Here is a 14,465-nt window from a genome sequence, read left to right as displayed (position 1 = left end):
TTTATGAATTGGCTTGCCAATATTTTGTTGAGGATTTTTGCATCTATGTTCATCAGGAATTGCTATGTAATGTCCTTTTCTTGTAGTGTCTGTCTGATTTTCATATCAGGGTAATGCTGGCTTCATAGAATGAATTTGAAAGCATTCTTCCCTCTGAGTTTTTTGGAATAGTTTGAGAAGGATAGATATCAAGTCTTCTGTAAATGTTGGTAGAATTTACCTGTGAGGACATCTGGCCTTGGACATCTGTTTCTTAGGAGCTTTTTGAGTACTGACTCAATGTTGTTACCAATAATCAGTTTGTTCAGGTTTTCTATTTCTTCCTGGTTCAATCTTAGAAGATTGTATGTTTCTAGGAATTTATCCATGTTTCCTAGGCTGTTCAATTTGTTGACATATAATTTGTTGCAGTAATTTCTTAAAATCCTTTGCATTTCTATGGTGTTGTTTGTAACTTCTTGTTCTGATTTTGATTTTTTTTCTTTGGTGAAGTCTGGCTAAAGGTTTATCATTTTTCAAAGAAGTTTATCTTTTTGAAGACCCAACTTTTAGTTTCATCAATCTTTTGTATTTTTTTTTTTTTGGTTTTTATTTCATTTATTTCCACTCTGATCTTTATTATTTCCTTCCTTCTTTTTACTAACTTTGGGCTTTGCTTGTTCTTTTTCTGGTTCCTTTGAGTGAAAGGTTAGATTGAGCTTTTTCTTTATAGAAATGCTTTCTTTTTAGAACTACTTTTTCAGTGTCTCAAAGGTTTTGAACTACTGTATTTCTATTTTCATTAGATTTCAGGTATTTTTTGAATTCCATTTTGATTTTTTCATTGACTCATTGGTGGTTTTGTAGTGTGTTGCTTAGCCTCCATGCATTTGTGGTTTTTCCAGTTTTTTTTCTTGTAAATGATTTCCAGTCTCATACTGTTGTAGTTGGAAAAGATGCTTGATATTATTTCCATCCTCTTAAATGTATTGAGCCTTGTTTTATGACCTAACATGTGACACATCCTGAAGAATGTGCCATGTGGACTTGAAAAGAATGTGTATTCTGCTGGTTTGGGATAGAACATTCTGTGTTTCTGTGTTTATCTAAGTCTGTCTGTCTTATGTGTCATTCAGAGTCATTGATTCCTTATTGGTTTTCTGTTTGGGTGAACTACTCATTGGTATAAGTGAGATGTTAAAGTTCCCTACTAGCATTGTTTTACTTTCAATTTCTCTTATGTCAATATTTTCTTTTTTTTTTTTTTTTTTTTTTTTTTAGAGGGCATCTCTCATATTTATTGATCAAATGGTTGTTAACAACAATAAAATTCAGTATAGGGGGGTCAATGCTCAATGTACAATCATTAATCCATCTCAAGCCTAATTCTCGTCAGTCTCCAATCTTCTGAAGCATAACGAACAAGTTCTTACATGGTGAACGAATTCTTACAGAGTGAATAAATTCTTACATGGTGAACAGTACAAGGGCAGTCATCACAGAAACTTTCGGTTTTGATCATGCAATATGACCTATAAACCATCAGGTCAAATATGAATATTCATTTGATTTTTGTACTTGATTTATATGTTGATCCCACATTTCTCCTATTATTATTATTATTTTTATTTTTAATAAAATGCTGAAGTGGTAGGTAGATGCAAGATAAAGGTAGAAAACATAGTTTAGTGCTGTAAGAAGGCAAATATAGATGATCAGATGATCAGGTGTGTGCCTATGGACTAAGTATTAATCCAGGCTAGACAAGGGCAGCAAGACATCCACGGATGCAGAAGATTTCTCTCAAAGCAGGGGGGGTGAGGTTCTGAGCCTCACCTCTGTTGATCCCCAAATTCTCACCTGATGGCCCCCCTGCGACTGTGCCTGTCTTAGGTTGTTCCTCCCTTGAGGAATCTTACCCGTCTCTGGCTAACCAGTCATCTTCCGGGGCCATACAGGGAAATGTAAAGTTGGTAAGTGAGAGAGAAGCCATATTGTTTGCAAAGGTTAGCTTTTTACTTCTTTGCAGATTTATGCCCTGTGGCTTCTATGCCCAGCACTTGTCTCGAGGTATCTTTACCACCTGGAGGAATTATGATACTCGGTAAATTCGATATGAGGCACGAATTCTATTTAAGGTTTGTAATTAGGAAGGAAGAAGAAAAGCTATAGATGTAGCATATGAAGGAAACTTGGGAGGATTGATTATTTCTTTGACATATCTTCTTGTATAATAGGAATACGGTGACATAAACAAAGCAAATCTATAATTACCAGCCATCTCCAGTGAAGCCAAGAAAACCATTTAGGCACCCTAGGCATTTGTGAAAATTTATCTATGATATGATGGATATTGTCCAACTGTACTTGAACCATCAGACAAATTAAAGCAGCCCATTTCTGGGATCTGTTCACATCCCATATGTTCTTTTAACCATAGATAGTCTATAGTCATGAGATTTTGGGGTGCTACAACTTGCACCCCTCCCAACTCCTGGTTGAGTTCCAACAGTACAGATCCAGTCAAATTCGTTGTCTCACTGTATGCACATGCCAGCCTAGACATCTCCCTCCTCCTTCTTATGGCAAGTCCAGGAGACGGTGGGCTGGATGCAGCCACAACCGCAGCATCGTCCGGATCCCTGTGGAGGCTTTTTGATGATCATCCCCCGGCACGAGTCCTCCAGAGAGTGCTGATGCCGGAAGCTCCTCCTCATATCGTATCTTAGTTCATTTTCTGGGTATCCAAGCTAGGCCTTGATCTTCTGCGTAGAAACAAACAGACCCTTTGCCCACACTTTGACATGCCCTCTATACCACTGTGCAGAACTCATTGGAGGTCAGCACACAGTAACTGCTTTTTTTTTTTTTTTTAAATTAAGAGAAAGGAATATTATCAGAAAAGAGTACCTCCATAGCCGATCATCTGACACCCTTCAAGTGATCAACATTAAGGATATTTAAAGCATGCGTTGATCTTTGATTTACCAATAGTTTTATCCTGTTAAGGAGTAATCCCCCTTTTCTTTCTTTCTTTCTTTTTTTTTTATTTAAATTTTTAATCTACACTTACCTGAAGAATACTATGTTTACTATGCTCTCCCCTATATCAGGTCCCCCCTAACAACCACATTACGGTTACTGTCCATCAGCTTAGCAAAATGTGGTAGAGTCACTACTTGTCTTCTCTGTGTTGTGCAGCCCACCCTCCCCTTTCTCCCTCCCCCCCATGCATGCTAATCTTAATACCCCCTTCTTCTTCCCCCCCCCTTATCCCTCCCTGCCCACCCATCCTCCCCAGTTCCTTTCCCTTTGGTACCTGTTAGTCCATTTTTGGGTTCTGTAATTCTGCTGCTGTTTTGTTCCTTCAGTTTTTCCTTTGTTCCTATACTCCTCAGATGAGTGAAATCATTTGGTATTTCTCTTTCTCCGCTTGGCTTATTTCACTGAGCATAATACTCTCCAGCTCCATCCATGTTGCTGCAAATGGTTGGATTTTTCCACTTCTTATGGCTGAGTAGTATTCCATTGTGTATATGTACCACATCTTCTTTATCCATTCATCTACAGATGGACATTTAGGTTGCTTCCAATTCTTGGCTATTGTAAATAGTGCTGCGATAAACATAGGAGTGCATCTGTCTTTCTCAAACTTGATTGCTGCGTTCTTAGGGTAAATTCCTAGGAGTGGAATTCCTGGGTCAAATGGTAGGTCTGTTTTGAGCATTTTGATGCACCTCCATACTGCTTTCCACAATGGTTGAACTAATTTACATTCCCACCAGCAGTGTAGGAGGGTTCCCCTTTCTCCACAGCCTCGCCAACATTTGTTGTTGTTTGTCTTTTGGATGGCAGCTATCCTTACTGGTGTGAGGTGATACCTCATTGTAGTTTTAATTTGCATTTCTCTGATAATTAGCGATGTGGAGCATCTTTTCATGTGTCTCTTGGCCATCTGTATTTCTTTTTTGGAGAACTGTCTGTTCAGTTCCTCTGCCCATTTTTTAATTGGGTTATTTGTTTTTTGTTTGTTGAGGCGTGTGAGCTCTTTATATATTCTGGACGTCAAGCCTTTATCAGATCTGTCATTTTCAAATATATTCTCCCATACTGTAGGGTTCCTTTTTGTTCTATTGATGGTGTCTTTTGCTGTACAGAAGCTTTTCAGCTTAATGTAGTCCCACTTGCTCATTTTTGCTGTTGTTTTCCTTGCCCGGGGAGATATGTTCAAGAAGAGATCACTCATGTTTATATCTAAGAGGTTTTTGCCTATGTTTTTTTCCAAGAGTTTAATGGTTTCGTGACTTACATTCAGGTCTTTGATCCATTTTGAGTTTACCTTTGTATATGGGGTTAGACAATGGTCCAGTTTCATTCTCCTACATGTAGCTGTCCAGTTTTGCCAGCACCATCTGTTGAAGAGACTGTCATTTTGCCATTGTATGTCCATGGCTCCTTTATCAAATATTAATTGACCATATATGTTTGGGTTAATTTCTGGGGTCTCTAATCTGTTCCACTGGTCTGTGGCTCTGTTCTTGTGCCAGTACCAAACTGTCTTGATTACTATGGCTTTGTAGTAGAGCTTGAAGTTGGGGAGTGAGATCCCCCCTACTTTATTCTTCTTTTTTAGGATTGCTTTTGCTATTCGGGGTCTTTGGTGTTTCCATATGAATTTTTGAATTATTTGTTCCAATTCATTGAAGAATGTTGCTGGTAATTTGAGAGGGATTGCATCAAATTTGTATATTGCTTTCGGCAGGATGGCCATTTTGACGATATTAATTCTTCCTAGCCATGAGCATGGGATGAGTTTCCATTTATTAGTGTCCCCTTTAATTTCTCTTAAGAGTGACTTGTAGTTTTCAGAGTATAAGTCTTTCACTTCCTTGGTTAGGTTTATTCCTAGGTATTTTATTCTTTTTGATGCAATGGTGAATGGAATTGTTTTCCTGATTTCTCTTTCTATTGATTCGTTGTTAGTGTATAGGAAAGCTACAGATTTCTGTGTGTTGATTTTGTATCCTGCAACTTTGCTGTATTCCGATATCAGTTCTAGTAGTTTTGGAGTGGAGTCTTTAGGGTTTTTTATGTACAGTATCATATCATCTGCAAATAGTGACAGTTTAACTTCTTCTTTACCAATCTGGATTCCTTGTATTTCTTTGTTTTGTCTGATTGCCGTGGCTAGGACCTCCAGTACTATGTTAAATAACAGTGGGGAGAGTGGGCATCCCTGTCTGGTTCCCGATCTCAGTGGAAATGCTTTCAGCTTCTCGCTGTTCAGTATAATGCTGGCTGTGGGTTTATCATATATGGCCTTTATTATGTTGAGGTACTTGCCCTCTATTCCCATTTTGCTGAGAGTTTTTATCATGAATGGATGTTGAATTTTGTCAAATGCTTTTTCAGCATCTATGGAGATGATCATGTGGTTTTTGTCTTTCTTTTTGTTGATGTGGTGGATGATGTTGATGGATTTTCGAATGTTGTACCATCCTTGCATCCCTGGGATGAACCCCACTTGGTCATGGTGTATGATCCTTTTGATATACTGTTGAATTCTGTTTGCTAATATTTTATTGAGTATTTTTGCATCTACATTCATCAGGGATATTGGTCTGTAATTTTCTTTTTTGGTGGGGTCTTTTCCTGGTTTTGGTATTAGGGTGATGTTGGCTTCATAGAATGAGTTTGGGAGTATTCCCTCTTCTTCTATTTTGTGGAACACTTTAAGGAGAATGGGTATTATGTCTTCTCTGTGTGTCTGATAAAATTCCGAGGTAAATCCGTCCGGCCCCAGGGTTTTGTTCTTGGGTAGTTTTTTGATTACTGTTTCAATTTCTTTGCTTGTAATTGGTTTGTTTAACTTTTGTGTTTCTTCCTTGGTCAGTCTTGGGAGGTTGTATTTTTCTAGGAAGTTGTCCATTTCTTCTAGGTTTTCCAGCTTGTTGGCATATAGGTTTTCATAGTAGTCTTTAATAATTCTTTGTATTTCTGTGGAGTCTGTCGTGATTTTTCCATTCTCATTTCTGATTATGTTGATTTGTGTTGACTCTCTTTTTCTCTTAATAAGTTGGGCTAGAGGCTTATCTATTTTGTTTATTTTCTCAAAGAACCAGCTCTTGGTTTCGTTGATTTTTGCTATTGTTTTATTCTTCTCAATTTTGTTTATTTCTTCTCTGATCTTTATTATGTCCCTCCTTCTGCTGACTTTAGGCCTCATTTGTTCTTCTTTTTCCAGTTTTAATAGTTGTGATGTTAGACTATTCATTTGGGATTGTTCTTCCTTCTTCAAGTGTGCCTGGATTGCTATATACTTTCCTCTTAAGACTGCTTTCGCTGCATCCCACAGAAGTTGGGGCTTAGTGTTGTTGTTGTCATTTGTTTCTATATATTCCTTGATCTCTATTTTGATTTGTTCATTGATCCATTGATTATTTAGTAGCATGTTGTTAAGCCTCCATGTGTTTGTGAGCCTTTTTGTTTTCTTTGTAGAATTTATTTCTACTTTCATACCTTTGTGGTCTGAAAAATTGGTTGGTAGAATTTCAATATTGTGGAATTTACTGAGGCTCTTTTTGTGAGCTAGTATGTGGTCTATTCTGGAGAATGTTCCATGTGCACTTGAGAAGAATGTATATCCTGTTGCTTTTGGATGTAAAGTTCTATAGATGTCTATTAGGTCCATCTGTTCTAGTGTGTTGTTCAGTGCCTGTGTGTCTTTACTTATTTTCTGCCCGGTGGATCTATCCTTTGGGGTGAGTGGTGTGTTGAAGTCTCCTACAATGAATGCATTGCAGTCTATTTCCCTCTTTAGTTCTGTTAGTATTTGCTTCACATATGCTGGTGCTCCTGTATTGGGTGCATATATATTTAGAATGGTTATATCCTCTTGTTGGACTGAGCCCTTTATCATTATGTAGTGGCCTTCTTTATCTCTTGTTACTTTCTTTGTTTTGAAGTCTATTTTGTCTGATATTAGTACTGCAACCCCTGCTTTCTTCTCACTGTTGTTTGCCTGAAATATGTTTTTCCATCCCTTGACTTTTAGTCTATGCTTATCTTTGGGTTTAAGGTGAGTTTCTTGTAAGCAGCATATAGATGGGTCTTGCTTTTTTATCCATTCTATTACTCTATGTCTTTTGATTGGTGCATTAAGTCCATTTACATTTAGGGTGACTATTGAAAGATATGTACTTATTGCCATTGCAGGCTTTAGATTCGTGGTTACCAAAGGTTCAAGGTTAGCTTCTTTAGTATCTTTCTGCCTAACTTAGCTCGCTTATTGAGCTTTTATATACACTGTCTGGAGATTCTTTTCTTCTCTCCCTTCTTATTCCTCCTCCTCCATTCTTCATATGTTGTGTGTTTTGTTCTGTGCTCTTTTTAGGGGTGCTCCCATCTAGAGCAGTCCCTGTAGGATGCCCTGTAGAGGTGGTTTGTGGGAAGCAAATTCCCTCAGCTTTTGCTTGTCTGGGAATTGTTTGATCCCACCATCATATTTAAATGATAGTCGTGCTGGATACAGTATCCTTGGTTCAAGGCCCTTCTGTTTCATTGCATTAAGTATATCATGCCATTCTCTTCTGGCCTGTAGGGTTTCTGTTGAGAAGTCTGATGTTAGCCTGATTGGTTTTCCTTTATAGGTGACCTTTTTCTCTCTAGCTGCCTTTAAAACTCTTTCCTTGTCCTTGATCCTTGCCATTTTAATTATTATGTGTCTTGGTGTTGTCCTCCTTGGATCCTTTCTGTTGGGGGTTCTGTATAATTCCATGGTCTGTTCGATTATTTCCTCCCCCAGTTTGGGGAAGTTTTCAGCAATTATTTCTTCAAAGACACTTTCTATCCCTTTTCCTCTTTCTTCCTCTTCTGGTATCCCTATAATACGAATGTTTTTCCTTTTGTATTGGTCACATATTTCTCTTAGTGTTGTTTCATTCCTGGAGATCCTTTTATCTCTCTCTATGTCAGCTTCTATACGTTCCTGTTCTCTGGCTTCTATTCCTTCAATGGCCTCTTGCATCTTATCCATTCTGCTTATAAATCCTTCCAGGGATTGTTTCACTTCTGTGATCTCTTTCCTGACATCTGTGATCTCCTTCCGGACTTCATCCCACTGCTCTTGCATTTTTCTCTGCATCTCATCCCATTGCTCTTGCATTTTTTTCTGCATCTCTGTCAGCATGTTCATGATTTTTATTTTGAATTCTTTTTCAGGAAGACTAGTTAGGTCTGTCTCCTTCTCAGGTGTTGTCTCTGTGATCTTTGTCTGCCTGTAGTTTTGCCTTTTCATGGTGATAGAGATAGTTTGCAGAGCTGGTACAAGTGACCGCTGGAAGAGCTTCCCTTCTTGTTGGTTTGTAGCCTTTTCCTGGGAGAATAGCGACCTCTAGTGGCTTGTGCTGGGCAGCTGTGCGCAGACAGGGCTTCTGCTTCCTGCCCAGTTGCTTTGGGGTTTATCTCCGCTGTTGCTGTGGGCTTGGCCTGGCTGGGGCTGTTCCTCCAAAATGGTGGAGCCCCGTTGGAGGGGGAGCAGCCAGGAGACTATTTATCTCCGTAAGGGGCCTCTGTGCTCCCTGCTGCCCAGGGGGTTAGAGTGCCCAGAGATCCCCAGATTCCCTGCTTCTGGTCTAAGTGACCTGTCCTGCCCCTTTAAGATTTCCAAAAAGCACTCTCCAAACCAAAACAACAGCAGCAACAATGAGAGAGGGAACAGAAACAAAGAGGAAAAAAAAAAGGAAAAAAAAAGGAAAAAACAAGCGATTTTTTTTTTTTTTTTTTTTTTTTTTTTTGTCCTCAGGTGCCGGTCCCAGGCACCCGCTCACTGGTCCTGCTGCCCTGTCTCCCTAGCACCAGGGTCCCTGTCCTTTCAAGGCTTCCAAAAAGCACCCACCCACCGGTCCCGCAGGGAAGGAACGCTCAATATTCTTTGTCCTCAGGCACTGGTCCCACGCACCCGCTCACCAGTCCCGCCGCCCTGCCTCCCTAGCACCGGGGTCCCTGTCCCTTCAAGGCTTCCAAAAAGCACTCGGCAAAAAGAGAGAAAAAAAGGGGAAAAACGCGCAATTTCTTCTGTCCTCAGGTGCTGGTCTCAGGCACCCACCCACCGGTCCCACAGGGAAAAATGCGGGATATTCTTTGTCCTCAGGTGCCGGTCCCAGGCACCCGCTCACCAGTCCCGCCGCCCTGCCTCCCTAGCACCGGGGTCCCTGTCCCTTTTAGGCTTCCAAAAAGCACTCGCAGAAAAGAGAAAAAAAAAAGGGGAAAAACGCGCGATTTCCTCTGTCCTCAAGTGCCGGTCTCAGGCACCCGCCCACCGGTCCCGCAGGGAAAAACGGGGGATATTCTTTGTCCTCAGGCACCGGTCCCAGCCACCCGCTCACCAGTCCCGCCACCGTGCCTCCCTAGCACTGGGGTCCCCGTCCCTTCAAGGCTTCCAAAAAGCGCTCGCCAAAAAGAGAAAAAAAAAAGGGGAAAAACGCGCGACCTCCTCCGTCCTCAGGCACCGGTCTCAGGCACCCGCCCCCAGGTCTCGCAGGGAGAAACGCGGGATATTCTTTGTCCTCCGGCGCCGTTCCCAGGCACCTCCTCACCAGTCCCGCCACCCTGCCTCCCCAGCAACGGGGGCCGTCCCTCTAAGGCTTCCAAAAAGCGCTCGCCAAAAAAAAAAAAAAAAAAACCGCTCCGGTTTCTCTCCACCCACTGGGAGCCGGGGGGAGGGGCGCTTGGGTCCCGCCGGGCTGGGGCTTGTATCTTACCCCCTTCACAAGGCGCTGGGTTCTTGCAGGTGTGGATGTGGTCTGGATGTTGTCCTGTGTCCTGTGGTCTCTATTTTAGGAAGATTTTTCTTTGTTATATTTTCATAGCTCTATGTGTTTTTGGGAGGAGATTTCCACTGCTCTACTCACGCCGCCATCTTGGCTCCGCCCCCGTCAATATTTTCTTTATTCATTTCTATGCTCCTGTGTTGGATACAAAGAAATTTACAATTGTTATACCCTCTTGGATTAATCCCTTTATCATTAAGTAATGCTGTTTGTTTTGTTACATTTTTTTTACAGTCTATTTTGTTTAAGTATTGCTACTCCAGTTTTTTTTTTTTTAATTCCATTTGCAAAGAATATTTTTTTCATTGCTTTACTTTTACTCTGTGTCTTTAGGTCTGAATTGAGTCTCCTGTATACAGCATACATAGGTCTTGCTTTATGTATCTAGCTACCTTATGTCTTTTGATTGGAGCATTTAGTCCATTTACTTTTAAAGTAATTGTTGATAGGTATGTGCTCATTTCCATTTTGTCAATTGTTTTCTGATTGCTTTTAGAGTTTTTCTCTGTTCCTTTTTCTCTTGCTCTCCTCCTTGTGATTGATGGCTTTCTTTAGTATTATGCTTGGATTTATTTTTCTTTATTTTTCATGTATCTATTACAGATTTCAAGTAGTGGGTACCACAAGGCTCATATATAACATTCTAAGTATATAGCAATCTGTATTAGGCTGATGGTCACTTAAGTTTGAATACATTTTAAAACACTACTTTTTTGCTCCATCTCCTCATATTATGTCATATTTTACATCTAAAAGGTTTGCATTTATATGGGCTTTGTGAGAATGGATTCTCACAGTTAAGTAATTTATTATCTTTGATAAATGAAAAGGGGTTTGAAGCTTTCTGGGTGGCTTCTGGAAATAGAAACAATTATAATTTTCCTCACAGCTTCCTCTCGTCTTGCCCACCAACCTGTCAGGGATTATGGAATTGAAGAAAGTTACATGGAGGAATTAAAGAGGGTGATAAACCAAGTGATGCACCGTCCTCACTGTTGAAGCCTTTGATGATGGAGGAAAAATGGATTTTCTTGGTTTCAAGGGGAAGAATCAATTTTCTATTTCCAAATGGGGATGTTGTAAATTTCTTTATTTGTAGAATTACTCTTTTTGAAAAGTAAGGAGTTGATGTACTTTTGTTGGGGGGAAAAAAATGGTTCTAAAGGCGTTAGAAACCAGGCAGAGGTAGAAGCTGAAATCAGCCGCTTTCATCCTTGCTTAGGAGGGTTCATCCTTTACAGCCCCTCTCCCGCCTCCTCGTATGACTGCTCTTCTCTACATTTTATTTTGTGCCTTCAATCTGAGAGTAAATAATAGAGCTACCCAACAGACAGCTGTATCTGGCCGTTAGACGGTATTCAGTACACCTAGAATGAATGAGGAAATGAATATCATATTATTTGCAATTTCCAATGGGAGGGATTGTTTTATTATGATTTTCCCCCCTAATCATTTCATAACCAAAGAAGGGATATTTTGGTGATGTTTTTGGACTATTTGTCTCTAGCTCTTGTTTGTGGATAACTTTTAATTTCTTTTTATGGTCTGAAACTGCCAGATTCAGGTATCTTCTTTAGATGTCTTATCTCATTTTGATCACCAAAGGGATTTTTGTCCTGCATTTACTGTGCCCTGTTGATTACTATGGAGCTCTTTATATACAGTCTTGGAGCATTTTGTTAATAATTGTAATTAAATGAGAAGTAACATTTTCCTCTAATGATCATTCTTCTTCAGATTTTCTGTAGGGCTTCTATTTATTGTTATCCACTTATTTTAAGACTGACTTACAGGTTTCAGAATTACTTTGAAGTGAGGAAGGTGAACAGTACTTTTTCCTGACACACTGTGACTGATAATAAAAGTTAGTCTGTGACACTCATCAGTAGAACACTGGGGAAACGTCTATTCTTTTGCTAACCCAACACAATTTTTGTCTATGTGTAAAGGTATTGTGGAGGATTACAAGCCACCCTTTTATGATGTGGTTCCCAATGACCCAAGTTTTGAAGATATGAGGAAGGTGGTCTGTGTGGATCAACAGCGGCCAAACATACCCAACAGATGGTTCTCAGACCCGGTAAGAATGCCAGTTTCTTAGTTTCAGAGCTATCCTCTGGTGTTTTCTTTTTGTTACTCTTGAATTTCCACTGTTATATTTCCTGAGTGATCTGTCCTGGGTACCTATTGCTTTTTCTCCCTATTTCATGGAGAAAGGTCTTAGACTTAGTGGAATAGGTTAGGAAACAGTCTTCTTTAAAGAGCCATATCTAATAGATCTTGATAATGATGAATGGGAAATGGGAATATTTATAAGGATTTCTATTTCCTAGAAATTCTCTTGGCTAGTTCCAGGAATTGGTAGACTTATTGCTATGCCATTGGTCCTAGGATTGCAGTTTCATGTGTAAAACAAGGGACTGTGAGTGATGCTTTTAACTTCTTTTCCATCTCTGCATATCTGAAATTCTAGTCATAAGCAGTTCAACACTGAAAATCTTCATTGCTGCTCTTAAGTAGTAGTGAATCTAAGACATTGATTAATGACCCTATCTGCAAATTTCAGTATTAACTTGGGGTTACTATTACTGCTTTTTAGCATCCATAAAACCATCAAGGGGTCCAGCCTGGTCTATGTAATTTACCTGGTAAAAACAGTTGGTAGCATTAGGAGTCCAAAGGAAGAGGTCATGAAACTCAAGAGTAGCTTTTTTTATCAGTGGCATTTAAAAATCAAGTCAAAGCCTTAATGATTTGTTTAAAGAAGATGGCAATAACATCACTTTAACTTCACAAGATCTGCAGAATTCTGCAAAAATGGTTGACACATCTGCCCAGCTTCTGGGGCCACAAAAAAGCGATTTTCTCATGCTGGTGTTGGTTCTTTCTTTCCTCAGACATTAACCTCTCTGGCCAAGCTGATGAAAGAATGCTGGTATCAGAATCCATCCGCAAGACTCACAGCTCTGCGCATCAAAAAGACTTTGACCAAAATTGATAATTCCCTAGACAAATTGAAAACTGACTGTTGACACTTTGATGGTGTCAAGGAAGATTTGACATTGTTGTCACTGTCCAGCTGGGACCTAATGCTGGCCTGACTGGTTGTCAGAACAGAATCTGTCTCCCTCCTCAAATGGCTGCTTTGACAAGGCAGACATCCGACCCAGCCATGTGTTGGGGAGACACCAAAACCACCCTAACCTCGCTCAATGACTGTGAACTGGGCATTTCACAAACTGTTCACACTGCAGAGACTAATGTCGGACAGACACTGTTGCAAAGGTAGGGAACTGGAGGAACACAGAGAAATCCTAAAAGAGATCTGGGCATTAAGACAATGGCTTTGCATATCTTTCACAGGTCTCCTAGACACTCCCCACGGGAAACTCAAGGAGGTGGTGAATTTTTAATCAGCAATATTGCCTGTGCTTCTCTTCTTTATTGCACTAGGAATTCTTTGCATTCCTTACTTGCACTGTTACTCTTAATTTTAAAGACCCAACTTGCCAAAATGTTGGCTGCGTACTCCACTGGTCTGTCTTTGGATAATAGGAATTCAATTTGGCAAAACAAAATGTAATGTCAGACTTTGCTGCATTTTACACATGTGCTGATGTTTACAATGATGCTGAAACATTAGGAATTGTTTATACACAACCTTGCAAATTATTTATTACTTGTGCACTTAGCAGTTTTTACAAAACTGCTTTGTGCATATGTTAAAGCTTATTTTTATGTGGTCTTATGATTTTATTACTGAAATGTTTTTAACACTATACTCTGAAATGGACATTTTCTTTTATTATCAGTTAAATTCACATTTTAAGTGCTTCACATTTGTATGTGTGTAGACTGTAACTTTTTTCAGTTTATGCAGTACGTATTTAGCCATTACCCATGTGACACCACCGAATATATTACTGATTTAGAAGCAAAGATTTCAGTAGAATTTTAGTCCTGAACGCTGTGGGGAAAATGCATTTTCTTCGGAATTATCCATTATGTGCATTTAAACTCTGCCAGAAAAAATAACTATTTTGTTTTAATCTACTTTTTGTATTTAGTAGTTATTTGTATAAATTAAATAAAATGTTTTCAAGTCAAAAAGTGAATTTTTTTCAGCCTGTAGAAAAGATGTAATATAAAGCATTTTTTTATGAGAACAATAGAAGCACAAAACTAATTTGTAAATTGAATTTGCTTTTGCTTGAAAAAGCAGTCTATGAAAAGATTCTATGATGTCCTCCAGCTTGAAGTTGGATCAGAAAGTTTTAATTTTGTTTCTTTTTTTTTGACTATGATTTTATTTTGTTCTTAGTTGTTGCCCAGCTTTTGAAATGAGGGTTAACAGATGCATCTGATTGGTCTTCCCCACAGAGGAGTTGTGAGTACAAGTGAGAGGAGGGATGTGAAGCCTTTTGTTTAGTATCAGCTCCTGTGTAGTGAACAGCAGTCTGATGCATCTCATCTGGCTAGTTCATGAGAGTCCTTTGTTGTCTTTTCTACTTTTGTTCAATAGGATTGAAAAAACAGGGTTTAAAGTAGCCCAAGAAGTGAGTGGCTACTTTATAAATTTAATGAAAATTCTTAAATGTTCACCAGAGGTAAATTAATACCATCATTAGGATGTATTCACTTAAGAATATATATTAA

At 39.4% G+C, this 14,465-nt stretch overlaps 1 protein-coding gene across 5 annotated transcripts in view; it reads left to right on the top strand.

Annotated features, from left to right (window-relative positions):
- ACVR1 (activin A receptor type 1) overlaps positions 1-13,919 on the top strand; it is an 87,664-nt gene extending 73,745 nt beyond the window's left edge. For all 5 annotated transcript variants that reach the window (XM_036996030.2, XM_073241492.1, XM_073241491.1 and 2 more), the window contains 2 exons: positions 11,759-11,889; positions 12,707-13,919. In XM_036996030.2, the coding sequence (XP_036851925.1) occupies positions 11,759-11,889; positions 12,707-12,841 (266 nt within the window). In that variant the 3' untranslated portion in view covers positions 12,842-13,919. The remainder of the gene's footprint in view (positions 1-11,758; positions 11,890-12,706) is intronic.
- The last annotated feature ends 546 nt before the right edge of the window (positions 13,920-14,465 follow it).

Source organism: Manis javanica, chromosome 7, assembly GCF_040802235.1.
Source record: "Manis javanica isolate MJ-LG chromosome 7, MJ_LKY, whole genome shotgun sequence".
NCBI lineage: Eukaryota > Metazoa > Chordata > Mammalia > Pholidota > Manidae > Manis > Manis javanica.
This window is presented reverse-complemented; position numbering and strand designations above follow the sequence as displayed.